At 52.5% G+C, this 27,833-nt stretch overlaps 1 protein-coding gene across 1 annotated transcript in view; it reads left to right on the forward strand.

Moving 5' to 3' along the window:
- The first annotated feature begins 299 nt into the window (after positions 1-299).
- The window catches only part of LOC129131134 (fibrillin-2), a 75,440-nt gene continuing 47,906 nt past the window's right edge, over positions 300-27,833 (forward strand). Inside the window, exons 1-7 of the mRNA XM_054649908.2 lie at positions 300-454; positions 8,716-8,798; positions 9,864-9,962; positions 12,884-12,979; positions 16,603-16,698; positions 24,741-24,938; positions 25,991-26,116. Coding sequence (XP_054505883.1) covers positions 300-454; positions 8,716-8,798; positions 9,864-9,962; positions 12,884-12,979; positions 16,603-16,698; positions 24,741-24,938; positions 25,991-26,116 — 853 coding nt within the window. The remainder of the gene's footprint in view (positions 455-8,715; positions 8,799-9,863; positions 9,963-12,883; positions 12,980-16,602; positions 16,699-24,740; positions 24,939-25,990; positions 26,117-27,833) is intronic.

Raw genomic sequence — 27,833 nt, forward strand, 5'->3', positions numbered from 1 at the left:
TCTCCTGCCCTCCAGCTCCTGGGGAAAGGAAGATTTGGGAGGGCAGGGGTGGGGCTGGCAGTGGGGACACTGGGTGGGCCTGCCTGACCTCAAGAACAAGAAACTCCCTCCAAAGTCTCTTTCCCCCTCTTCTCCTTCCAGAAAGGGAACTCCAGGACGGGTCCTTGGCACCGGGGCGCTGCTGCCAAAATCCATCCTCCTCCTCCTCCTCCTCCTCCTCGTCCTCGTCCTCCTGCGAGGGCAGCAGGGAGCCTGCAGCTGGACAGAGCTCTCGGGGGACCGCTGGAAGTGGGGCCAGCATGGGGGATTGGTGGCTGGCCAGGCTCCTGCTGGGCTGCTCGGCCGTGCTGGCCGCGGCACAGTACGAGGGGGACTTGCAGACAGACAGATTCACAGCCTACGAGGAGAGGCCCCCGAGCAGAGTGAGGAGAAGGGGCCAGGACTCGCTGCGAGGGTGAGTTGCAGTTGGTGGCTCTTTGGCAAAGCGGGTTTTGGGTGGTTGGCAGAGCTGGGCTGGCAGCGTCGCCGTCCCCTGAGCTCGGGAAGGAGGAGCTGGGTCTGGGAGGATCCCATGGGAGCAGTGCTGGGCACTGGGCTCCTTTTGGGGTCACTGAGCTCCTTTTGGGGTAATTAAGCTCTTTTTGGGGTAACTGAGCTCCTTTTGGGGTCACTGAGCTCTTTTTGGGGTAACTGAGCTCCTTTTGGGGTAATTAAGCTCTTTTTGGGGTAACTGAGCTCCTTTTGGGGTCACTGAGCTCTTTTTGGGGGTCACTGAGCTCCTTTTGGGGTAACTGAGCTCCTTTTGGGGTCACTGAGCTCCTTTTGGGGTAACTGAGCTCCTTTTGGAGTCACTGAGCTCCTTTTGGGGTAACTGAGCTCCTTTTGGGGTCACTGAGCTCCTTTTGGGGTAATTGAGCTCCTTTTGGGGTAACTGAGCTCCTTTTGGGGTCACTGAGCTCCTTTTGGGGTAATTAAGCTCTTTTTGGGGTAACTGAGCTCCTTTTGGGGTCACTGAGCTCCTTTTGGGGTAACTGAGCTCATTTTGGGGTCACTGAGCTCCTTTTGGGGTAACTGAGCTCCTTTTGGGGTCACTGAGCTCCTTTTGGAGTCACTGAGCTCCTTTTGGGGTCGCGGCACTCGGGGCTCACCTGCACCCACCTGGTGGCTGGGTTTGCCTTCCCTGGAGGGTGGGCACAGAATTCCCAGGCAAGCTGGGGACATCCCATCCCTGGAGTGTCCCAGGCCAGGCTGGACGGGGCTGGGAGCACCTGGGACAGGGGGAGGTGACCCTGCCATGGCAGGGCTGGCACTGGGTGGGATTTAGGGTCCCTTCCATGCTGGCCCATGCCATGCCTGGCCCTGGTGGCTGTGCCTGTCCTTCCCATGTCCCTGGGGGGTGTTGTCACCTCGGGATTTGCCCCTGGGGTCCCTCTGGCTGTGCTCCAGGCCTGGGGCTGTGCTGGGAGGGTTTTGCCCCTTGGGGCAGCTCCTGCTCCCTGCCCAGTTTGGGGCCATTTCCCACCTGAGGAGGGAGCCCAGGCCCAGCAGGAGAGCCTGGGCTGAGCTCGGCTCTGCTGCTCTAAGATGGTTCCTGCTGATCTGGGGTTATTTTAAGCTCTTTGGAGCCCATCTGGCTGCAGCTCCTGGGCAGAGTGCCCGTGGGCAGGAGCAGAGTGGGATCCATGTGGGGCTGGGCAGTGCCAGGGGCTGGGGAATGCTGGAATGCTGCTGGAATGGGGGCACTGCCCCAGAAAAGGGCTGGGTTTGGGCTGCAGCTGGAGCCTTTGGAGAGGGAGGCATCTCCTCCTGGAACTCCAACCTGTGGGGATGGAGGGATCTCCGCCTGGAATTCCAACCTGTGGGGATGGAGGCATCTCCTCCTGGAATTCCAACCTTTGGGGATGGAGGAATCTCCTCCTGGAACTCCAGCCTGTGGGGATGGAGGCATCTCCTCCTGGAATTCCAACCTTTGGGGATGGAGGAATCTCCTCCTGGAATTCCAGCCTTTGGGGATGGAGGAATCTCCTCCTGGAATTCCAGCCTGTGGGGATGGAGGAATCTCCTCCTGGAATTCCAACCTTTGGGGATGGAGGAATCTCCTCCTGGAATTCCAGCCTTTGGGGATGGAGGAATCTCCTCCTGGAATTCCAACCTGTGGGGATGGAGAAATGTCCTCCTGGAATTCCAACCTTTGGGGATGGAGGAATCTCCTCCTGGAATTCCAACCTTTGGGGATGGAGGAATCTCCTCCTGGAATTCCAACCTGTGGGGATGGAGGAATCTCCTCCTGGAATTCCAACCTGTGGGGATGGAGGAATCTCCTCCTGGAATTCCAACCTGTGGGGATGGAGGAATCTCCTCCTGGAATTCCAGCCTGCATGGAAGGGAATCCTTGAAACAATTCTGGGAAGTTCAGTTATGGATCAATGTTGGGAGGTTGGACTTGGTGATCTCAGAAGTTGTTTCCACGTTTAATCATTCCGGGATCTTCCCTGGCCTGGCTTTTGCTGCTTTGAGGCCTCAGGATCCTTTGCTGCTGTGGGATTTCCCTTTGGGAAAAGCAGATCAGTCCCAGTTCCAGGTTTGCTTCTCTCAGAGAGGCCAAAGGAATGAACCAAGGGGGAAATGTCAATAAAGGCTGGCTCAGCTGTTTAAATCTGGGGTTGTTCCACACCGTGGGCACATGGGCGACCTTGACAACTGCATTTTGTGGAATTATCTCTTCCCCAAAGCCACCCAGTGAACATTTAATCCCATTTATCCCTGGTGTCCATTTAGCAGCTCATGACACCATTGCAAATATTTGCTGTGGCTTTGCCTTCCCAGCCCCTCAGCTTTTCCTTTCAGGGAGATAAAAAACCAGCTCCAGGCTGGGCTCAGCCTTCCTTGGCTCCAGGGCTTGCAGGGAGCAATTTGGAACTCCAGAGCTGGGATTAAAGCCCAGCTGAGCTGGAGATTCCCTGGGCACCACCCCGGGCACTGCCCTGGGCACTGGGGCTGCTCAGAGAGGGTCCAAAAATGTGGATGTTGGGTCTGGATGGGCATTTTATCCATGTTTTCCTTCCCCAAAAGCCTGGTGGGTGACAGACACATCCAAGGACTCCAGGGACAGTCACCAACCCTGACAAGATTTGGCTTTCTCCCTTTCCTTTTGGGGATTTCTCCCTTCCCTTTGGGGATTTTTCCCTTCCCTTTGGGGATTTCTCCCTTTCCTTTGGGAATTTTCCCCTTCTCTGCTGGGTTAATGGTTGGGATGATCTCTGAGGTGTTTTCCAGCCCTGATTCTCCTGGGATTTATCTTGGTCTGTGCCTCCTTTTCTCCCTCCATCTCCAAATTCTGTTGTTTTCCCAAATGGGACAAGAAACCCCAAAACCCCACCAGGAGTTCAGAGAGAAAAATGGGAACCCAGGTTCCATTTTCAGGGAGTTTTTTTTTTTTAAACTCTGGGAGATAAAAATACCCAAACATTGGTTCAGTTTCTCTTAAATATCACCCACAAGTGGCACAGACCACTTCCTGTGGGTTTCGTAGAATCCCAGAGTGGTTTGGCTTGGAAGGACCTCAAAGATCATCCAGAATCCATCAAAACCATGGGATGGGAGGGAGGAGCTGCTCCCAGTGACTCCAGGTGCCCAACACGAGCTGTCCCTGCTGCTGTCCCTGCTCCAGGCCACTTGGAGAGGCTTTGGGAAGAGGCTGCAGCAGTTCAGGCCAGAGACTGGGTCTGTTTCTGCTGGAATTATATTTATTTAGAGCTCGTTCCCATCCCAGCCTCCTTCGATAAAGGGAAAAGCATGAAATAAATGCAAAGCGGGGATTAAATGCAAAATAAACAAGCCTCTTATCCAGCCCTGCTTTCCCAAATAACAATTAATAAAGGCATGGGGAGCAATAAATCCCGGCCCAGGCCCGGCTTTAATCCGGCCTTAAACCCATTAAAGGAGAGACAATTTCAAATGAGCCTCTCCTGAAGGGCCCAGCCCTGACAAATCCCGTTCTGAGGCAGGCCTGGGATGGGATTATTGCTTTATTATTGCTTTAATGAACTCTTGGGCAGTTTCCAGGGGTTTGTGTGGAACAAAGGGGAGCAGGACTGGGCTGGCACTGCCATTTCCACTCTGCAAGGAGGGGTAAAGGCCTGGCTTTAACCACAGCTCGTTAGGTCGAGCCCATTAATTACCAGCTGGGCCCTGCAAGTGAGAAGATGGGTGGGGAGAGGGGTTGGGAGAGGAGCTTGTGGCACCCCTGTCCTGAGGGCAGCACTCAGAGGGGCCAAATTAAAAATTGTGGGGAAAAGGGAACGGGAGCAGCTTCCAGCTGATTTCTGACACCTCCTCATTTTCCACTGAGGGGTGGACAGGGAAATGTTGGAGCTGCAGAACAGGAGCTCAGGGGTTCTCCAAAACCTCCCTGAGCTTGGGTTTTCCACTGGGGGATGGACAAGGAAATGCTGGAGCTGCAGAACAGGAGCTCAGGGGTTCTCCAAAACCTTCCTGAGCTTGGATTTTCCATTGGGGGATGGACAGGGAAATGCTGGAGCTGCAGAACAGGAGCTCAGGGGTTCTCCAAAATCCCCCTGAGCTTGGATTTTCCACTGAGGGATGGACAAGGAAATGCTGGAGCTGCAGAACAGGAGCTCAGGGATGCAGGGAGGTTCTCCAAAATCCCCCTGAGCTTGGATTTTCCACTGAGGGATGGACAAGGAAGTGCTGGAGATGCAGAACAGGAGCTCAGGGGTTTCCAAAACCCCCCTGAGTTTGGATGCAAAGCAGAGGAAAATCCAAGGGCTGGGATTTGGGGCCTAGGGGACACAGAGGGGCCTGGAGCTGACTCTGGGGTGATGCTGAAGGTCAGGGATGGAGCTCCAGCACCTCTGAGTGTCCCCAGAGAGGGGCACAGGGGATTCCCAGCAGGATTTTCACCCGGGTCCATCCCTGGCCCTGCAGTTCCACCAGAATTTTAGGAATGAGAAGGTTTCAAAGCCACGTGGAGGCGGCGCCTGGGGACGTGCTGGTGACTGTGGTGGTGGCACTGGCTGAGCACCTCAGAGTCTTTTCCAGCCTCAACAATTCTGTGGTTCTCTGAACCGAGGTGCTCCTAAGAGACACCAGAAGCTGGAATTTCCCAGTTTTTACCTCAGTCCTGGGTTTCAGGCAGCCAGAGCCCCTCGCTGGTGGGGGGAGCTGGGAAAGAGCGGCGATTAAAACCCTTCAAAAACCCAAATGAGCAAAAAGAGCCCCAGATTTCCCTCAGGAAAGGTGCAGCTGGAGTTCTGCCCCTGTGATCCAGGCACCTCTGGAGCACATTCCTGCTTCCAGCTCCACGTCCCAGCCTCGCTCCCCGTGCCAGGGCTGGGATACTACGAACAACACCAGGAACGACGTGAAGGCGGCACTTGGAAACCTCTGACTCGAGACTTTTGTTCCTCAGTTTTCCTCTGGGTCCTGATTTATGTTGTGAAATGGTTGATCTTGGCCTCCTGGCCGTGGCTGGGCTCTCTTGTTTTTGGCAGGGATCGTGAGGGAGAATATTGGAATGGCAAAGGAATATCTGGCGGGGGAGCCAGAGGTTGTATGGGTTTTGTCTGGAAGTTTTAAGGGCTGTATTTGAAGTTTTGATTTATTTCAGAATTTAAGGAGGGAGAGAAAAAAAAAATTAAAATGGAAGAGTTGGTAGTGCTGCATTCCAAATGAAAGTGTGAAGTAGTTCCTGGAAATCTGTTGGATTTTTAGTTCTTTTTTCAAAGGAAAAGGTTCCTTGCTGGTCTGTAGGGGTTGAATTAAATGTGCACCAAGAAGGGAGATTTTCCTACCATCACCCAGAGGAGATGTGGGAAGAACCCAATAAAGGGAAAAAATCCTCTTATGGACAAAGCAAAGGTGTTTAACAAAATTTTAATAGATCCCCCTCCCTTGCTGAAAAAACATAAAATAGAAAATGATCAGGATTATTGGGCTTGAACCCAGAGCAGCTGCAACCCAACCCCTGCACAGCCTTTGCAAGACTTTCCTTCTGTTTTCCTTCATTCCTTTGATGAAACCGAATAAGAATAATTAAAAATATTAATTCCATCTCCCAGAGGTGAGGCCCTGGAGCAGAATTCCCAGAGCAGCTGTGGCTGCTCCATCCCTGGAAGGGTCCAAGGCTGGCTTGGAGCAGCCTGGGACAGTGGGAGGTGTCCCTGCCCATGGAAGGGCTGGGTTTGGATGGGCTTTCAGGTCCTTCCAGCCCAAACCAGTCTGGGATTTTATGATCCCGTGTTTCTACATGCTGAGTTTGGAATATTTCTGCGCTGGCAGTGTCACACATCCAAATTTCTGTTGGAAGTTCTGAGCTTTGTGGCTTTTCCTTGTGGTACAGACATTTAGCACCTCTCACCTCTTAACACCAGCTCTTAGGACAAAAAAATAATTGGAATTGTTGGGACTTGAACCCATTCCTAAAAGTCCTCAGGAGCTGCTTTGGAGAAGCAGGGATGGGTTCCAGCTGGGAGGAATTTCAGAGCCCCCTTTGCAGCACCTTGTCATGGTCACATTGAACAGGGGCAGGTCTGACTTTCCCAGGGGGAATTCGGGAATTTTTCCATTGCAAATTCCTCATCAAACACAGCCAGGCCTGGGGCAGTGAGCAGAGGACTCCTCAGAGTGGGGATTCTCTGAAATCAACCCCGTCAGCATTTCCTGGCCAGCGCAGGAGCGGGGACACAAACCCACCCGGGACCCCAAAGCTTTGTTTGGGATCTGCTCCCACGCCCTGACACAATCCCAGATCCCTCGGGGTGGGAAGGGAGCGGCTTTCCCAAAACCCACCCTGGCATTTGGCAGCAGAGATTGTCCCCCTGCCATCCCAGGGGGGCTCCAGAGCTGTCCCCAGCCATTGTCAGAGCTGATCCCGAGGGCGCAGCAAAAATCCGGGCGCGGAGCAAAACCAGAGCAAAGCCTGAATTGGAGGAAAAGTGTCCAGATTGGAGAGGTGGGATCATTGTCCCCGGAAAACCACAGGCTGAAGTCATCCACATTCATTCTGTTTGAGTCCCACAATGAGAAACAGGCTGCAGGGGAGGGGGGTCACAAATAATCCCAAAAAGAACCTTCCCCATCTCTTCCTGCTTTTCCATGGATAACAGACATCCCTTCTTTTGGTGCTGAAAATCCTCATTAACCTGGTTATAGGTAAATTTTCACTGCTGAAGCAAAAGGTGGCTCTGGAAGGTTGGGAAAACCTGGAGTCAATGGGAATTTATTAAAAAAGGTGAACAAGCTGGGAATTGGCTCATGGGGCTCCCATCCAGCATTTCCCAGCCCAGGGCTCTGTTCCAGTGGGTTTTTCCTCTTTTTTCCTCTTTTTTTTTCTTCCCTTTTCCCCCTATTTTTTCCCTCTCCTTTTCCTCCTTTTTTTTTTTCTTATTTTTTTCCTCTCTTTTTCCTCTTTTTCCCTATTTTTCTTTTTTCCTCTCCTTTTCCTCCTTTTTTCTCTCTTTTTCCTATTTTTCTTTTTTCCTCCTTTTCCCCCTCTTTTTCCTCTTTTATTCATATATTTTCCTCTTTTTTCCTCTTTTTTCCCCCGTTTTCCCTCTTTTTTGCCTCTTTCCTCCCCCGCTGAAATTCCCGCTGCTCCCTCCCTGTTTATCGCTAATCCCGGTGTTTGTTTAAGGGGCACAAAGGCGATGCCGAGTTTGTTTTCCCTCCGTCCTTCCTTCTTTGGGTCACATTCACCTCATTTGCATAATTCTCATTAGCTAATGAGCCCTTTTAGAGGCACAGAAGGTGAGAAGGGACTGATCCAGCCATGGAAAAACGCTCCAGGGCTTCGCCAGCTCTGGGAAAAACCCCAAGGAGGCAGAGCTGAGAGGAGGGGAAAAAACCCTCTGGATTTAAAAAAAAAATATTTAAAATTTAATTTTAAATTTATTTAATTTTTTTTTTAAATTATGCCCTTATCCCTGGAAGTGTCCAAGGCCAGGTTGGACGGGCTTGGAGAGGCCTGGTCCCTGTCCCTGGCAGGGCTGCAATTCCACACCTTTTAAGGTCCTTCCATCCCAAACCATTCTGTAATTCCACGATTTTAAGACGTCCCTTTTATCCTGACCTTTCTGATGGAACTGAGGGATCCCAGCTCGTGTTTCCCTGCACTGAGCAAACTGCTGATAACTCTAATTTCATCCCTGATTTGCTGAAGATGGCATTTTCTTTTTCCCCTTACGAACCAGCGTTGTCCTTCTGGAGTTTTTGCTTTGGAATCTCATTCCCTTCTCCCCCCTGGGTCATTGCTGGGACATCATTGATCCCAGAGTGGATTCTCCCCATGGTTTATTTTGAAACTCTGCTAATTTTTAGCAGATGCTCAGCAAGGTTCACTTTGGGAGGAACAATTGGCATCTTTGAGTTTCAGCCTCCATCTCCCAGCATCCCTGCATGAAATCCTGGGATGAATCCCTTTGGGAAAGAGGTGGTGTCTGCCCCCTAATTAAAAATACTCCTCTTTATCCATCCCATTGAGCTCCCTTCTCTCTCAGTCCCTGGCACTGATGCCTCATTCCTCCTCCTCCACTGATTTTGACCAAAACCTCCCAAAATTACAAACAGGGGGGATTACAAATGGAGTTGGAGGGAAATGTCCCACAGGGAGCTCTTCCCTGCTGTCCTGCAGAGCCTGGATTTACCCAAAGCCACTGAAACAGAGGGGAAAAACCCCAAACTGTGTTTGATTTTCAGCCCGAACGTCTGTGGCTCGAGGTTCCACTCCTACTGCTGTCCTGGCTGGAAAACTCTGCCTGGAGGGAACCAGTGCATTGTCCGTGAGTATCCCCCTGTCCCTGCCTCCCCTGATCCAGCTGATCCAGCTGATTTCCCTGCTCCCAGCTCCTGGGAATCCCCAGCTCTGCCAATCCCAGTTAAACCCAACTGGTCCCAGTGACTGAACTCAGCCTTTCATCCTCTCAGGTGTCACCGTGTGCCCTGGCAGCGCCTGCTTTGGGACAGGAGGCATTCATTATTAATGGGATTAATGATTCCATTAATTGATGGGGACATTGCAAACCTGGTGCCACCAGAGGTGTTTGTTCCCCAGAGGGAATTTGCATTTTAAGGGGCCACGGGAGGGAGATTGAGATAAATCTCATTTGGATTGGGAGTTGGGAGGATGATTGAGATAAATCTCACCTGGACTGGGAGTTTTCCTTCCTGTCTGGGCTGGAGAAGCCATGAATTGGGTGATGTCCTGCATTTCTGTGGGATAAAGATGGGATGGGATTGGATTTCATTTCATTTCATTTCATTTCATTTCCCACTGCTGCTGTGCCCACGGAGGTGCTCCAGCCCCTCCCTGGGTGATTCCTCTCCTGAGGGATGATCCCAGGGGCAGAACCAGCTCTGGGAATTCAAGGGATGATCCCAGGGGCAGAACCAGCTCTGGGAATTGCCAATGGATGATCCCAGGACAGAACCAGCTTTGGGAATTGCCCAGGGATGATCCCAGGGGCAGAACCAGCTCTGGGAATTGCCAAGGGATGATCCCAGGGGCAGAACCAGCTCTGGGAATTGCCAATGGATGATCCCAGGACAGAACCAGCTCTGGGAATTCCCAAGGGACGATCCCAGGGGCAGAACCAGCTCTGGGAATTCAAGGGATGATCCCAGGGGCAGAACCAGCTCTGGGAATTGCTGAGGGATGATCCCAGGGACAGAACCAGCTCTGGGAATTGCTGAGGGATGATCCCAGGGGCAGAACCAGCTCTGGGAATTGCCAAGGGATGATCCCAGGGGCAGAACCAGCTCTGGGAATTGCCCAGGGATGATCCCAGGGGCAGAACCAGCTCTGGGAATTCCCGAGGGATGATCCCAGTGTCCTTGTGTGCCTCCAGCAATCTGCAGGAATTCCTGTGGGGATGGATTCTGCTCCCGGCCCAACATGTGCACCTGCTCCAATGGACAGCTCTCCCCCAACTGTGGCTCAGCTGGAGGTGAGGGAATTCTGCTGCTGGTCCCGGGGCCTCCCTGCTCTCCCAGAAGGGAAAGGAACCCAATCCCTGCAGCCCCATCCTGAACTGGGCAGAGCCCACCCGATATTCCATGTGATATTCCATGTTTCACAACCTACTCTGTGCTTTGGGGCGCTTACCCCGGGGGTTTTCCCTGCAGAAATAAATGGGATTTTGGAGCCTTTGGAGGCCTCAGCTGGAGAGAGACATCCCAAGGGTTAATTTTCCATCTGTGCCCAGCTGCAGAGATAAAGGGACCCCTCAAAGCCGCAGCCAGGGGGTGTTTGGGAGAAGGAAATTTCTGGGATCTGCTCTTCCCAAGGGCCACTCTGTGCTCCGGATCCGGGGGAAGGTGGTGCTGGAGCCACCAAACTGCGGGAGCCAGGGTCCATGTGGGAGCAATCAGGGAGGAATTCCAGGAATGCCGAGAGCCCTGCATCCATCTGGGCACGGCCCTGGCATTCCCGGGAGAGGGGGGGGCTCCTCCCATCTGCAATTCGCTGTTGGGGGCTGGATTTCTGCTCAAGAACAGACAAATTGTGCATTCCAGAGGCAAGGAAAGCCACCCTGCCTCCTCTGGAATAACAAAGAGCAGCGTTTCCTGCTTGGTTTCCTACTCCAGGGAGTAAGAATGGTTTAGGAGTGCTCTGAAGGGGCTGTTTAGGTGGAGTAGTGAGTGAGTAGAGACAAAAACCCCACAGCTGATCCCTGGCAGAGCCACTGATCCCTTCCAATAATTTGTAGGACTAATCCAGTCCTGGGAAAAGTTAATGAGGATGAGCTGTCATTCCTCCTTTTCCTGTCATTCCTCCTTTTCCTGTCATTCCTCCTTTTCCTGTCATTCCTCCTTTTCCTACAACTTTGGCCTCTGCTAGCCTGGCAAATCCTGACAAAGCCTTGAAATTCCTGGTTGGAAGATGTTCTTCTGCATTCCAGATCCCCAGGGGGCTCCAGCAGAGCCAGGCTTGGAAAATGTGAGGTTGGACAGGGCTTGGGGCAGCCTGGGGCAGTGGAAGGTCCCTGCCTATGGAATGGGATGAGCTTTAAGGGCCCCTCCAGCCCAAACCTGTCTGGGATTCCCCGCTAAATCAGGAGCTGATGGGACCTCAGGGATTTTGGGATCATGGCAGAAATGGGATCTGGAAGGGTGTTTGCCAGTTGGTTGGAAATTCCTGGGTGAGGATCAGGGCTTTTCCTGTGCCCAAGCCCTGAATCCCCAAATCCCTGAGCTCCCTGGGGTGTGGGGCTTGAGATGTGCCAGGAGCAGCCCTGCCATGGGCACAGCTCTGACACCCAGCCCCTCCCCAGGGCTGCCTGGGTGAGCTCAGGGCTGTAGGGAAGAGTTTCCCAGATTGGAGCCTTTTCCCAGTTGGAGCAGCCCTGATCCAGGCAAGGCTTTGAAGCCTGGAGCTCCATTTCCTGCAGGATTAAACTCCCATCTAAATTTGGGCTGATCCCTGGCTGTGGAGCAGGAGGAAGATGAGCAGACATGGGGATGGATCCAGCCCAGCCCCAGATCCCATGTTCAGCCCTTGTGCTGAGCTCCTGGAGCTCTGAGATTGCCCAGCCCAGCCCTCCCTGCTCCCAGCATTCCCAAAAATCAGAATTCTCCCATTTGGACACTCGTGAGTCCTGCTGCTCCTGGGCAGGGGCTTGGCCCCAGCTCTTCCCAGCCTGGAATTGGTGTTGGAGGAGCCTCCATGCCATAAATCCACCCCTGGAGCTGCCAGATCCCAGCCCTTCCTCCCCCTGGCAGCCAGAGCTGTGGGGTTTTTGTGTGAAATCCCCTTTTCACATGATTTGTGGGGTTTTTGTGTGAAATCCCCTTTTCACGTGATTTGTGGGGTTTTTGTGTGAAATCCCCTTTTCACGTGATTTGTGGGGTTTTTGTGTGAAATCCACTTTTCACGTAATTTGCTCCAACCTCAGGCCCTTGCAGTTGGAGTGGTCACACCTTCCAGAGGAGGAATGTGTTGTTCCAGGCATTCCAGAGAGAAAGTTGTGTTTGTAACTCACTGCTGAGCCCCAAAAATCCCTCTTTGGGCTGCTTGAATCCCAAATTCCTTCTCCAAGCAGTGAGGAAACAGTTAAAGCCAACACTTGGTGTCCACAGCAAGGATAAAACTTCCCAATTTATTTATTGCTATTGTTTTCCTGCAGTGCCTCAGTCACATCCAGTGGGTCATAATCCTGTGGGAAAGCTCAGCTCTCACATGGAAGAATGGAGGATTCGTGCTTTTCTTTCCAAATTCCTTTAAAAAAAAAAACCTCTCCCAGTAACTGGATCTTGTCAAGGAGGCCACGTTCTGTTTGCAAAAGGAGGAGAAATATCTTAAAGTTGACCATTTTCCTCCACCAAGGAGATTCCATCCCCCCCAAACTCCTCAGAAGGCTTTGACAGGGAGGAATTTGGAAGATTAGACAGCCCAAAGTGTGGAAAGGGTTGAAAATGGAGCAATAATGGAAAACAATGATAAAAACGGTGGGAAAATATTGGCAAAGTATAAAATCCTGACAGAAGAGATTGTTGTGAGACAGGGTTGTGTCAAAAACAGGGAATTATCCATGCCCTTGTTTGCAGGAAGGACAAAGCTGGAAAGGTTTGGTTGGGGTGGATTCCTTAAGGAAGTAAAAGGATGGAGGCCTTGGGTTTGTGGGGAACAAAGGGTGGGATGGAGCTCAGGGAAAGGCTCTGCCCCCGAGGGTCCCCTGGGAATGGGCACATTCCCAACCTTCCCGAGCTCCAGGAGCCTTTGGAAAACCCTCTGGGGTGGGATGGGGTTGTTGGGGTGTCTGGAGTCAGGAGCTGCATCCGTGACCCCGGGGAGCCCCCCCAGCCCCGGGTGGTGTCCCCTGTCCCTGAGGGAATTCTGGGGGTGACCCTGTCCCTGTCCTGTCCCCAGTGCAGAGCTGCAGCGTGCGCTGCATGAACGGGGGCAGCTGCTCCGAGGAGTCCTGCCTGTGCCAGAAGGGATTCACGGGCACCTACTGCGGGCAGCGTGAGTGCGGGACTGGGATTGGGAATGGGGATGGGATGGGATGGGATGGGAATGGGAATGGGTCCTGAGGGATTCACGGGCACCTACTGCGGGCAGCGTGAGTGTGGGAATGGGAATGGGATTGGGAATGGGATGGGAATGGGAATGGGAACGGGAACGGGTCCTGCCTGTGCCAGAAGGGATTCACGGGCACCTACTGCGGGCAGCGTGAGTGTGGGAATGGGAACGGGATGGGAATGGAATGGGAACGGGAATGGGATGGGATGAGAATGGGAATGGGTCCTGCCTGTGCCAGAAGGGATTCACGGGCACCTACTGCGGGCAGCGTGAGTGTGGGAATGGGAATGGGGATGGGAATGGGGATGGGGATGGGAACGGGAATGGGAATGGGAACGGGAATGGGAATGGGTCCTGCCTGTGCCAGAAGGGATTCACGGGCACCTACTGCGGGCAGCGTGAGTGTGGGAATGGGAATGGGAATGGGGATGGGATGGGAATGGGAACGGGAACGGGAATGGGAATGGGAATGGGAATGGGAATGGGAATGGGTCCTGCCTGTGCCAGAAGGGATTCACGGGCACCTACTGCGGGCAGCGTGAGTGTGGGACTGGGATTGGGAATGGGGATGGGATGGGAATGGGAACGGGAATGGGAACGGGAACGGGTCCTGCCTGTGCCAGAAGGGATTCACGGGCACCTACTGCGGGCAGCGTGAGTATGGGATTGGGAATGGGATGGGAATGGGAATGGGAACGGGAACGGGTCCTGAGGGATTCACGGGCACCTACTGCGGGCAGCGTGAGTGTGGGAATGGGATTGGGATTGGGAATGGGAATGGGATGGGAATGGGAATGGGTCCTGCCTGTGCCAGAAGGGATTCACGGGCACCTACTGCGGGCAGCGTGAGTGTGGGAATGGGAATGGGGATGGGAATGGGAACGGGATGGGAATGGGAATGGGTCCTGCCTGTGCCAGAAGGGATTCACGGGCACCTACTGCGGGCAGCGTGAGTGTGGGAATGGGAACGGGATTGGGAATGGGAATGGGATGGGAACGGGAATGGGTCCTGCCTGTGCCAGAAGGGATTCACGGGCACCTACTGCGGGCAGCGTGAGTGCAGGGATGGGGATGGGAATGGGGATGGGAACGGGATGGGAATGGGTCCTGAGGGATTCACGGGCACCTACTGCGGGCAGCGTGAGTGTGGGACTGGGATTGGGATTGGGATTGGGAATGGGAATGGGATGGGGATGGAAACGGGAACGGGTCCTGCCTGTGCCAGAAGGGATTCACGGGCACCTACTGCGGGCAGTGTGAGTGTGGGGATGGGAATGGGAATGAGAACGGGGATGGGAATGGAATGGGAACGGGTCCTGCCTGTGCCAGAAGGGATTCACGGGCACCTACTGCGGGCAGCGTGAGTGTGGGAATGGGAATGGGAGTGGGAATAGGGAAGGGTGCCCAGGACACTCCAACATCAGCACTGTGTTCTCCTTCCCTTGGAATCTCAGCCCTCTCTCATGACCAACACAGCTCTGTATCAAAATAGATATGAGACATAATTAATGGATTCATTGATTTCCCAGTGTAATGTATAATATATTAGTAGAATATAGATTTCTCAATCTATTGTAATGTATAAATAACAGCTATTGATAGTATTGTATATACTATATTACATATACATATATCTGTATGTATATAGTACATATACTATACTATATCTGTATGTAATATATAGATAATATTGAACATATTATAGAGATAATATATTATATATTATATAGATAAGATATGTTATATCTTCTAATATATGACATATTCATAATATAGAATTTAATGTATAGTATATTCATAATATATATCATCTATTATTATATAATATAATATATTATATATAATATATATTAGATAATATTTTTATATATGAGATAATATATGCACAATATATTATATATTATATACACCTATGTATTATATATACAGTTACACATCTCTATAATTATATATTCTCTTACTATATTATAATGATATAATTATATTTAGTATGCTACAATTATTATTATATCATTATATAAATTATAGATTATATATATTTATATATTATATACATATTCCACCATGTAATACATTTTAAGAAGCCTTTAGTTAGCAAATAAGCACCATATCTTTGAAAGAATCTCTTCTCAATTAGATCATTTAGAACTTCCCAAATTCCAGATCCCTGGATCCACGTGGGAATCAGTCCCACTGAGGATTTTTAAAGACAAAATCCCCAATTCTCCCCAAACTCTGCCTCAGCTCTGCCTGATCCCTCGCTGCTGAAACTTCCCCGAAAGTTCAGCCAGAGGCAGAGGCTCCAGATGGGAAATTTCATCCTGAGCAGCAAAAGCTTGGGAAAATTCTCAGGAGCAGCAGCCCGGGGCCGGGCTGGGACGTGCAGCCCTCGCTACGTGCAGCTCCCAGCTCCATCCTGCTCTGCTCCCCTGGCAGGACATCCCGGCAGGCTGGGGAATGCTGCACCCCCTGGGCCCGTCCCAATCCAATCCTGCACCCTCTGGGCCATCCCAATCTAATGCTGCATCTCTCTGGCCCAATCCTGCACCCCCTGGGCCCGTCCCAATCTAATCCTGCACCCCCTGGGCCATCCCAATCCAATGCTGCACCCCCTGGGCCCGTCCTAATCCAATCCTGCACCCCCTGGGCCCATCCCAATCCAATCCTGCACCCCCTGGCCCCATCCTGCATCCCCTGGACCCATCCCAATCCAATCCTGCATCCCCTGGGCCATCCCAATCCAATGCTGCACCCCCTGGCCCCATCCTGCATCCCCTGGGCCCGTCCCAATCCAATCCTGCACCCCCTGGGCCATCCCAATCCAATCCTGCACCCCCTGGCCCAATCCTGCATCCCCTGGACCCGTCCCAATCCAATCCTGCATCCCCTGGCCCCATCCAGCCCAATCCTGCACCCCCTGGCCCCATTCAGCCAAGGCTCAGAGCTGGAGCTGGGCACCGAGGGGGCTCCAGGCAGGGCAGGGTCCTTGGGGGGCCCTTCCTGCTCTGCAGATTCCATCAATCTGTGATTCCAACCAGGAAACTTCCCTTGGCTCCAGCCCTGAGTGCAGGGTTTCAGCTCAGGGTAGCAGGACTGAGTTTAAGTCAGGAATATCTTAAGTCAGGAATATTTGAAGTCAGTGACTGTTTTAGGTCAGGGAGCACCCAAGTGCTGCTCAGACCTCAGTTCCTTGCTTTGGGCCCTGGGGTTAAATCCCTGCCCATCCATCCTCCCCTTCTCCCATTCCAGCTGTGCCATTCCTCACACCTTTCCCTGGGTGCATTTTCCTGTTTGTATCCTCTCATCCCACTTCAATCCCAACGCTGAGATTCCAGAGGGCAGGAAATCCTCCCCAGTGCAAGAGGAGTTTATGGCTTCTGCAGAAGGGGGCTCGGGCAGCAACAGGGAACAAATTTTCCAAGGAGGAAAAAAACCCCCAAAAATCTCAGATTTCTCTGCGGATGGGAGAACACAGAGCTGATGCTCCGAACTCTGGCACCCCAACCACCGTGGAGGGGGTTTCTCCAGGAGCAGGGGTGATGGAATTCTCTGTTTTTCCCTCCCAGCTGTGTGTGAGAACGGCTGCCAGAACGGGGGCAGGTGCATCGGGCCCAACCGCTGCGCGTGCGTGTACGGATTCACCGGGCCCCAGTGCGAGAGAGGTGAGCAGGGATGGGATGGGATGGGATGGGATGGGATGGGATGGAGACCAGAGGTCTCTGCAGCCAGGGCTTGGAAATCTGGGTTTATTGCAAAGGGCCAAGTGCAGGGCCCTGCTGGGAGCTGCCAGCCACGGCTCAGAGCAGTCAAGATAAGTAAAAAGAGGTGAAGAGTGGTAAAGAGGATGAGAGACCGAGGTTCCCATTACAATGCCATAAATCTTCTTCTGGTCATGGAACTTGGGGTTTATTGCAAAGGGCCAAGTGCAGGGCCCTGCTCAGAGCAAGCCCCAGAGAGGGAGAGAGAGGTAAGGAGAGAGAAGGCAAGAGCGTGGCAAAGAGAGAATGAGAGTAAAAGAGAGGATCAGAGGGTGAGATTCCTGTTACAGCACAATAAATCTTCTTCTGGTCTTGGAACTTGGGGTCTATTGCAAAGGGCCAAGTGCAGGGCCCGTCTGGGAGCTGCCAGGTTCTGTGTCCCCTGCTCCAGGTGACCCTGGGCTGTTCTGGGCGATGTCCAAGCCCAGAATCCTGGGATTCTGTGAGCCCCATCCCTGGCAGAAAGAACTCACCCACCCCAAATCCATCCAGATTTACTTAAGGGCTTCACTTGAATTTACTTCACCACCGCCGGTCTCCTTCTTTGTGGCATCAGGGAATTGTGGAGTGGTTTGGGTTGGAAGGGAGCTTAAAACCATCCAGGAGCACCTTCCACTATCCCAGGCTGCTCCAGCCTGGCCTTGGACTCTTCCAGGGATGAACATCCCCAATTTTCTGGACAATTCTGCTGTTCTGCAGCAGTTACAGATTCTTTAAACCCTCTCCTTGCCTTTTCCCAACACACAGGAATTGCTTTAGTTATGGAAAATGAGGAGGATTTCTCTCTGGAGGGCTCTACCCTGGGAGATTTCCCCCCTAAACCTGAGCTCCTGGTGGGCTCCTCCTCATTTTTCCTCCTGAAGCACTGAGATTCCCAAATCCACCCAGACACTGGCTGGGTGTGAGCAGAGAGCTGGAAATTCCTGAAGGAAACTTCTGGAGAAGGCTGGAAAATCCAAATGTCCTGTGCATGGAGAAGAGGGGAAGAGGCAGGGGCTGAGCAAGGGGGGAGACTCTGGGGCCGTTTGTATAAAATTCTTTACATAAAGGAGCATTTTCACAAAGCCTGCAGAGATTTGGCTGAGCCAGACTTGTGTGAGAGACAAAACAAATCCTGCAGCTGTGTCCACACTGCTCCTCCCTGCCAAGACAAACAGAGCTGGGCTGGGAATGGTTCCTGGGGGTTTGCAGCCAGGTGAGTGCCTGGGCTTGGCCTTCCAGGGAAAATCTGGGAGCCAGGGAACAGCTTCTTCACCCTCCTGAGGGAAAACTCCATCCCCAGGGCTGCTGAGAGGAGGCTCTGAGCTGCAGGGTTTGTGTCCTGCGGCTCCAGGGGGTGTTGGTGGATCCTTGGGGGTCTCCAGAAGGGGATTCCAGCACCTCCTGTAGCTCCAGTCCTCGTTCCCAAGGGTTTTCCTGGAGCAGGATGAATTCAGAGCAGACCCTGAAGCCCTTTGCTGGCAGGGAGAAAGGAGAAATCTCCTCCCAGGGCCAGGGGATGTCCTGGGGTCTGCCAGATGTGGAATTCTCTGTGCTGGTCACCAGAGTGATGAGTGAGGAGCATAAATGCAAAGAGAACACCAGGAATTCCACCCCAGCAGGAGGGAAAACTCCTTTTCCTGGAGGTGGCAGAGCCCTGGAGCAGCTGCCCAGGGATTCTCCCTGTCTGGAGACTCCAAACCCACCTGGTTCTGTGTCCCCTGCTCCAGGTGACCCTGGGCTGGTTCTGGGTGATGTCCAAGCCCAGAACCCTGGGATTCTGTGAGCCCCATCCCTGGCAGAAAGAACTCACCCACCCCAAATCCATCCAACTCCAGATTTACTTAAGGGCTTCACTCAAATTTACTTTGCCACCGCCGTAACAAGAAGTAATTTGAATTTTAAATTGGAATAAAGCGAATTTCTGAGTGCTGAGAGCAGCTCCAGTAAGAGGCTGCTTTGTACTGGGAGCAGAACAAGCCCCCCCTCACACCTCATCCAGGAAATTCCCCCCCTCCAGAGGGAAATACCCTCGGAGCAGGCACTCACAGAACCCCAGCATCATTTCCTCCCTCTCCCCGACATCTTTGGGGACGAGTGGCTGGGGGATATTTTGTGGAACCTGAGCTCCCATTACATCAGTGTGGGAGGAAAAGCTGCAGCCCGCAAGAGCTGAGGCTGTGGGGCCAGGGGCTGCTCGTGGATTTACAGCAGAGTGAGGGATTTTGATGTCATGGCTCCGATTCCGCCCTCCCTCGAGTCGGAAAAAATGACCGAGTTTGACTCATCAGGTGATGTTTGGAGCTCCTCCCGTGCTCCAGGGATGAGGTTTTGCATTTGGGGTTGTTTTTCCAGCCTAAATTAAATCTTCCCTGTGGAGCTTTTCCCTGGGGGTCCAGGAGATTTTCCCAGGAGCTTTGCCCTGGGATCCAGGAGCTTTTTGGGATTCAGGAGCTTTTCCTTGGGATCCAGGAGATTTTCCCTGTGATCCAGGAGCTTTTTCCAGAAACTTTTCCATGGGATCCAGGAGCTTTTCCTTGGGATCTGGGAGCTTTTCCCAGGAACTTTTCCCTGGGATCCAGGAGATTTTTCCCTGGGATCCAGGAGCTTTTCCTTGGGATCCAAGAGATTTTCCCAGGAGCTTTTCTATAGGATCCAGGAGCTTTTCCCAGGAGCTTTTCCCTGGGATCCAGGAGCTCTTTGGGATCCAGGAGCTTTTCCCTGGAGTTTTTCCCTGGGCTCCAGGAGCTGTGGTCTCTTCCAAGGGACTCTGGGCACTGCCAGGTTTCCCCCTGAGGGCCTGGGGAGAGTCTGGAGCTCTGGAAGTGCCACCCCAGCCCCTCCAGTGACCAACCAGGACAATTCCTGACCCCGAGGGCTCTTCCAGGAGCTCCCAAGCCCTGCTCTGACTTTTCCAGCCGTTCCTCCTGCTCTGGAACCACCAGCTCTGCGTTTCCCCGTGCTCTTCGTGCCTCCCTGAAACTCTCTCAGGTTTCACCAGGCCGAGACTTCATCAGGAAACAGTAAAAATAGGACAGGAAAGCTCAGAAAAAGTCCCCCCCTTTTACAATTTCCTTTGGATGTGTTTTTCCAGCACTTGGAATGTCTGGCCTTAGAGAGTGCCCCCGCCAGCTTTTTCTTTTCTGCAAAAGTCCAAACAGTTAAACTGGAGGAATGTGGCTGTGTTTGGGTGAAGGGAGGAAATGACGAGCTGGAGAAAGTATTCCATGAGAAAGGAGCCCCTCAGGGAGACCCTGGGGCTGCTCCCCTCCCTGCCCTGGAGGGGCTGGGACAGCTCTGGGGCTGGAGAGCCACAGCCAGGCTGGGACACACCTGGAGAACAGCAGGGACAACTGGAGAACAGCAGGGACACCTGGAGAACCACAGGGACAACCGGGAGACACCTGGAGAACAACAGGGACAATTGGGAGACACCTGGAGAACAAGAGGAACAATTGGAAAACACCTGGAGAAGAACAGGGACAACTGATCCAGGCTGGAAAATACCTGGAGAACAAGAGGAACAATTGATTCAGGCTGGGAAACGCCTGGAGAACAACAGGAAAAATCAATCCAGGCTGGAAAACACCTGGAGAAGAACAGGGACAATTGGAAAACACTGGAGAACAACAGGAACAATTGGAAAACACCTGGAGAAGAACAGGGACAATTGATTCCAGGCTGGAAAATACCTGGAGAACAATAGGGACAATTGGAAAACACTGGAGAACAACAGGAACAATTGAAAAATACTGGAGAAGAACAGGGACCATCAATCCAGGCTGGGAAACACCTGGAGAACAATAGGGACAATTGGAAAACACTGGAGAACAACAGGAACAATTGGAAAATACCTGGAGAAGAACAGGGACAATTGATCCAGGCTGGAAAATACCTGGAGAAGAACAGGAACAATTGGAAAACACTGGAGAACAACAGGAAAAATTGGAAAACACCTGGAGAAGAACAGGGACAATTGGAAGATACCTGGAGAAGAACAGGGACAATTGATCCAGGCTGGAAAATACCTGGAGAAGAACAGGGAAAATTGGAAAACACTGAAGAACAACAGGGACAATCAATCCAGGCTGGAGAACAACAGGGACAATTGGAAAATACCTGGAAAAGAACAGGAACAATTGATCCAGGCTGAGAAACACCTGGAGAACAACAGGAAAAATCAATCCAGGCTGGAAAATACCTGGAGAAGTGTCTCTCCCTGATCCCAATCCCTGTCTTTCCCTGATCTCTCCCTGATCCCAATCCCTGCTCTCTCCCTGATCCCAATCCCAGTCCCCCCCAATCCCAGTCCCTCCCAGTCCCTGTTGGTGGCTCTGGCTCAGTCCCAGCCGTGGCCTCCTGCCCAATCCCAGGATTTGTGCCCCATCCCATCCCTGGGGATGCTCCACAGGCCCCTTTTGTCCTGCAGGTTTCAAGGCAAAGCCTCCATTGTTCGTTGTGAGAGGGGATTGGAGCTCTGGCAGGGGAAAAAGCTCCTCTTCCTCAGCTCTGTTTGTTTGTTTTGGAGAGGAGGAATTCCAGAGGGTAGGAGGAAAGAAAAGCTCCTCATTCCCTTCCCCTTGCCTTGTGCTGGACCTACTCCCATGATGGATTTGTGTGGCTGGGATTGTCCCTTAGACAGCACAGAAAATCCTGCAGTTATCCCACTTTTCCACCTCCAGGGATCCGAATTCCCACTGGAATTGACTCAGGGACACCCTCCTGGCTCCATGGATGTTGCAGGAGTGGAGGAAACTCGTTTTTTTTTCCTTGTGAATATTCTCAGAAGTGCCTGATCAAACCCTCCCCTCTCCCAGAATCCCCCCATATCCAGGATTTCTTGCAGCCCTTCAGTGGGAATTGCCATTGGAATTGCCAGGGATTCAGAGCTCCAGGGGCTCCCCAAATCCCCCCAGATCCAGGATTTCTTGCAATCCCTTAATGGGAATTGCCATTGGAATTGCCAGGGATTCAGAGCTCTGGAAGGTTCCCCAAATCCCCCCATATTCAGGATTTCTTGCAATCCCTTAATGGGAATTGCCATTGGAATTGCCAGGGATTCAGAGCTCCAGGGGCTCCCCAAATCCCCCCAGATCCAGGATTTCTTGCAGCCCTTCAGTGGGAATTGCCATTGGAATTGCCAGGGATTCAGAGCTCCGGGGCTTCCCCAAATCCCCCCAGATCCAGGATTTCTTGCAATCCCTTAATGGGAATTGCCATTGGAATTGCCAGGGATTCAGAGCTCTGGAGGGTCCCCAAATCCCCCCATATCCAGGATTTCTTGCAATCCCTTAATGGGATTTACCTGGAGCTGCTCCCCATCCCAAACTGGGCTCGGGTTTTGTGAGGCTGAGGGATCTGGGAAGGGGGGAACAGCAATCCCAGTTTTCCCTCAGCTTTTCCAGGGAAAAAGCCCAGCTCCTGAAGGACAGCTACCTGCAGCAGGATTCCTGGAACACAGATCCCATGCAGGGACTGGGAAAGGCTTCAGACATCTCCTAAGCGTCCCTATTTCCTTCATAAAATTTCATTGGTGCCTCATTAAAAATTTAATCATTTGCCCATTAAAATTAGCACCAGCTGGGGCTGGGAGGCAGCCAGGGCTCTCCAGACTGAGATTTCCTTGGCTCCATTCCCTCCAGAGGAGTCATCTGCATAGGAAAAGTTATTTTGGGCAATTATGGGTTTAGAAGGGGGTGTTCTCCTCACAATCCCGCATTCATTATCCCTCTCCAGGAATTCCTGCAGTGCCTGGGGGAGATGAGGTAGGAGATGAGGTGGGAGGTGCGGGTTTGGCCACTTTTCTCTCTGTTCAGAGCATCACTTTGGGGTTTTTCATTTATTACTCTGAGTTTTTGGGGGTCCCACCCTGCAGTGACATTGGCCACTGCGATGGGAACTTGTAAAATTTGGGTCAAAAAAAAAAAAAAGGATCATTACATGGTTCATGTTTCTGGTCAGATTCCCAAAAAAAAAAGCTTTTTTGGGAGGTGCCATCACCTTCACACTGATGTAACTTCCAAACCATTCCTTTTTTTCCCTCTCAAATCCTTCTCCTCTCAGCCTCCCCCCAGCTTCCTCAGCTTTAATTCCCAGTACAAACTGCTCCAGGACACAAATCAGAGGGAGCATTAAGCTGGAAATGAGGAATTCTTTGCTAATTGATTCTTTCCCAGACAGGAGGATTTCCTGGGTGTTTTCCATGGATTTTGGGCCGTGGTTACCTGGGGCTCCCAGTGCTCTCACCCCCCCCCAAAAAAAAGATTTTTATTGCTTCAAACACATCAAACCCAAACCTTTCCCTGCAGGGACACCTGGGGGTTAATCCAGGAGCAGGGATTTGGGGTCAGGGCAGTTCCTAATTACTGCTTAATTCCAGCCTGGAAATTCCCTGAGCCCCTCTCAGCCAGGCTCTGCCTGCCTGACCAGCACCTGACTGCTCAGACACTCCATGGGGAATTTTCTGGCCTGACCAGGACGTGCTCCAAGGCTCTCTTGGTTTGTTTTTTTTTTTTTCCCAGCCACAGATCAAACATTTCTGTGCCACCACCTCTGCCCAGCTGAAGGGAAAATCCCACGGAAGGATTTTGCTTCCTGCTGGATCCCTGCTGTGCCAATGTCCCTCATCGAGGGTCACGGGAGCCCAGGCAGGGGCAAACCCGCATTCCTGAGGGCAAAACCCTGCAAAAATTGGGTTAAAAATCCTTGGGGTTGAAGGGATGGGGGAGGATCCTGACTGGGAATGGGAAAGCTGCTGGTTGTTCCTGCAGTGTCTGGGGTTTAGAGCTGAAATTGCCAGGGGATGTTTGGGAGTTAAAGTGAAGGAATTAATCACGAGACAGGATCCCAGGGTGTGAGAACTCCAGAATCTGGTTTGGGATGGAAGAGAACATAAAAATCATGGAATTCCACTGCCAGCTGCTTCCACTATCCCAGGGTGCTCCAAGTTCCATCCAGCCCGGCCTTGGGCACTTCCAGGGAAGGATCTTTGTAACTAAATTGAGATTTGATTGCTTTCCTCATCCCTGGAATTCCCAGAGCAGGTGGAATGGCAGCCCTGGAATTGCCTCTTTGCCTGGCTTTTGATTTCCAGCTCCTTTTAGGGCCACCACCACCTCCAACACCGCGCTTCAATTCGGCACCATCACAGATTTCCCCCCAAATCTCTGTGCTGGCAAGGCAGAAACCCTGGGATTTATTTACACATTGGATTATGGGATTCACAGGGAACCCCCAGTGAGGGGAGAGAATGATTCATCTGACTCCATCTTATCAGAAAGCTAATTATAATTGCTTTATTATACTATATTATTCTATACTGTATTACAATATTATTACATTACATCTAAACTGAACCTGCCAAGCACTCAAAACACCCTCACTGTGGGTGAACAATCCCCACATTGCATTCTGCTGTGGCACAAACACAGGCACAGAAAATGGTAAGAGTTGGGTTTTTCCTTTCTCTGAGGTTCAGAGAATGTGAAACCCAGAAATATTCTTGGGAAGAATTGTGCCTTGCTTTTCTCTGTGAGGAGAAATGTGGGGCTATTTCCTGACAGGCCAAGGAACCAAGGCCTCACTGTGGGTGAACAATCCCCACATTGCATTCTGCTGTGGCACAAACACAGGCACAGCAAATGATGAGAATTGTGTTTTTCCTTTCTCTGAGGTTCAGAGAATGTGAAACCCAGAAATATTCTTGGGAAGAATTGTGCCTTGCTTTTCTCTGTGAGGAGAAATGTGGGGCTACACACTTGGCCCTGACAGGCCAAGGAGCCAAACACAGGCACAGCAGATGAGACAAGAATTGGGTTTTTCCTTTCTCTGAGGTTCAGAGAACGTGAAACCCAGAAATATTCTTGGGAAAGAAATATTCTTGGGAAGAACCGTGCCTTGCTTTTCTCTGTGAACAGCAACGTGGTGACACCAGATCTGACCCAGGATTTCTCTCATTTCCTGCCCAGATTACCGCACGGGGCCCTGCTTCAGCCAGGTGAACAACCAGATGTGCCAGGGCCAGCTGAGCGGCATTGTGTGCACCAAGACCATGTGCTGTGCCACCATCGGCCGCGCCTGGGGCCACCCCTGCGAGATGTGCCCGGCCCAGCCACACCCCTGCCGGCGCGGCTTCATCCCCAACATCCGCACCGGGGCCTGCCAGGGTCAGACATGGCGTGGGCAGGGGCTGGGCAGGGCTGGGAAGGGCTGGGGATGTGAGAGGGATGGGCACAGGGTGGGCAGGGATGGGCACAGGGTGGGCAGGGCTGGGTACGGGGTGGGCAGGGGCTGGGAAGGGCTGGGAAGGGCTGGGGATGTGAGAGGGATGGGCACAGGGTGGGCAGGGATGGGCACAGGGTGGGCAGGGATGGGCACAGGGTGGGCAGGGCTGGGAAGGGCAGGGAATGTGAGAGGGATGGGTACAGGGTGGGCACAGGGTGGGGAGAGCAGAGTTCAGAACAGGAGCCTAAAAGGGCCCCAAAATGATGAGAGCAGAGCCCAGAATGGGAGCCTAAAACAGCCCCAAAATGATGAGAGCAGAGCCCAGAATGGGAGCCTAAAAGAGCCCCAAAATGATGAGAGCAGAGCCCAGAATGGGAGCCTAAAAGAGCCCCAAAATGATGAGAGCAAAGCCCAGAATGGGAGCCTAAAAGAGCCCCAAAATGATGAGAGCAGAGTCATGAACAGGAGATTGAAATAGCCCCAAAGTGCTGAGAACAGAGCCCAAAATGGGAGCCTAAAGCAGCCCCAAAATGCTGAGAGCAAAGTCTGGAACAGGAGCCTAAAACAGCCCCAAAGCAGAGGGCACAGAGAGCAGAGCCCCAAAGCACAGAACTCTCTGTGGCATTTTCCAAATCCCCCCTGTGTGCCAGGGAGCACCTCCATGGACCTGGAGCATCCCCTGGGATCTCCCAGCACCGTTTTATCCCAGAGATTCAGGGCACACGGTGGCTCTCAGGTGAGCTCCTCCATCCCACAGGCTGTTCCTCCCAGAGAAGCACAGGATGGGCAGATCCTTGGGGAAGCATTCCCATAGCTTGGAGTCTTTGAGTCTCCCTCTTGCTTGAGGCAGGAATTGACTCCTGTCCATCCCCTGGTGCAGTCTGAGGGGGGGAATTCCCTCTGGAATGTGATCCAGCTCCTGGGAGCACAGGGACACCCAGGGCTCCATGGCTGCTGTTCCCTCACCCTCCTCCTCCTCCTCTTCCTGCTGCAGATGTGGATGAGTGCCAGGCCATCCCTGGGCTCTGCCAAGGTGGGAATTGCATCAACACCGTGGGATCCTACGAGTGCAAGTGCCCTGCAGGGCACAAGCAGAGCGAGACCAGCCACAGGTGTGAAGGTAAGGGATGCTCCTCTTCCCAAGCATTTCACTCCTGCTCCCATTCCAGGCTGGGTCCCACTGCCCAGCCCTGCCAGAGGGGTTTTTGATCTGCTGCCCACAGGCCAAGGGCAGGAAATGAGGAATGGGCTTTGCCTGATCCCCTGATCTCAGACCAGAAGGAAGTGGTTTGGTTTGTTCACAGAGGGTTTTTTTTAAAGGATATTTTAATGGGAACACAGACTGATGGCGCAGGAGGGACCTCTGGAAGGCTTTAGCCAGGCTCAGCTCAGGGGGCTGCCTCCAAAACTCTGCCAGGTTCTGAGTCTGATCAAGCCTTGAAAACTCAACAACTTTTAATCTGGAGGCTCTTCATTAGGGCTGTGAAGATTTAATCACTGTGAAATGGGACATCAGGCTGGTGCTGGGAGCTCAGGGAGAGCTCTGGCTGCCTCTGGAAGCCCCTGGAATTGGGATGGTAGGAGGTGGGATGAGCTGATCTCCCAGAGATCTCTGACCTCCCCTTCCAGCCCTGACCATTCCAGGATTCTGTGCCCTGGGTTCAGCCCCTCAGGAAATGCTTCCAAAGAGAGCCCAGAGGAGCTGCAAAGGTCAATCCCTGCTGGGGGATGGACATTCCTCCATCCCCAGGAAACATCTGTGTCTGAGCATCTTCCTGGGCAGGGCGCCAGCAGACTTTCTCTAAAATCCTGACAGGATTCCTGCAGAGCTCCACATCCAAGGACTGAAAGCAGGACAATCCAAACCAGCCCCTTCTTTGTGTCAGAGGAAGGACCAGCTCCCCGAATCCAATGATATTCCAGGAATTTGCCTGGCCAAGGTGGGAGCAGGGGCAGCAGAAAGCTGCTCCTGCCCCTCCCTGCCTCTCCCCCAGCAGCTCAGGGGAGCAGAGCACATCTGAAACCGGTTGAGCTGGAATCTCCTCCATCCCCAGATTAAACCAAATTCATTGTCTGGATCTGTCCTCCAGATGTGAGGGGCCTCCCACTCCCCCCAGAGCCTGGAAGAGCAGCCCCATGTGGGCACAAACTGCTCCCCTTCCCTGTGCTGCCCACAGAAAGGGACAACTCCAGCATTCCCAGGAGCTGCTCCATCCCTGGGATCACCACCAAGGACTGGAGGCTCTCTCTGGATCTGGGAATGACACAAACAGCAGGGATGCTCCAGAGGGACGGGGTTTGAGGGTTCCTCTCCCAGCTGTGTCACCTCCAGGTCCCCACAGGGCCACCAGAAAGGGATCTGGAGGATCCCAGGAAAGTGGAATCACCTTTGGGATTCCCTAAAAAGGATGTGGATAGGGGGATGGAGAGGGTTCCTCTCCCACTTCATGGACACATTGGAGATCTGGGCCCCGAGTTCCCTGCACCCTTTGATCCATCAGGAATTCGGCCTAGCAGATGGAGCATCAAATTCCTGAGCTGCACATTCCTGCTGAAACTGCCAAAATCTCTGCCTTGGTCCTCCCTTGGAGCCAGGGTTTGATCAAAGCACAGCCAGAGGATGGATTTGTCATCCAGGTGTGCCCCAGTCCCAGCTGGGCAGGAGTTCCCTCGTTGACTTTCGGGTTCATTTTACAGTGGGGAAAGGAGGGAATTCTCTGCTTCCCTCTCATTTTCAGCTTCCCCATCCAAGCCCGGCATCCAGGGAATGTCAAACCCCGATTAAACCTCTCTTGGGGGGGTTCTCCACAGCTGCCCAGAGCTGGGGTTTGGTGCTG

The sequence above is a fragment of the Agelaius phoeniceus genome, chromosome 29 (genome assembly GCF_051311805.1).
Source record: "Agelaius phoeniceus isolate bAgePho1 chromosome 29, bAgePho1.hap1, whole genome shotgun sequence".
In the NCBI taxonomy this organism is placed as follows: domain Eukaryota; kingdom Metazoa; phylum Chordata; class Aves; order Passeriformes; family Icteridae; genus Agelaius; species Agelaius phoeniceus.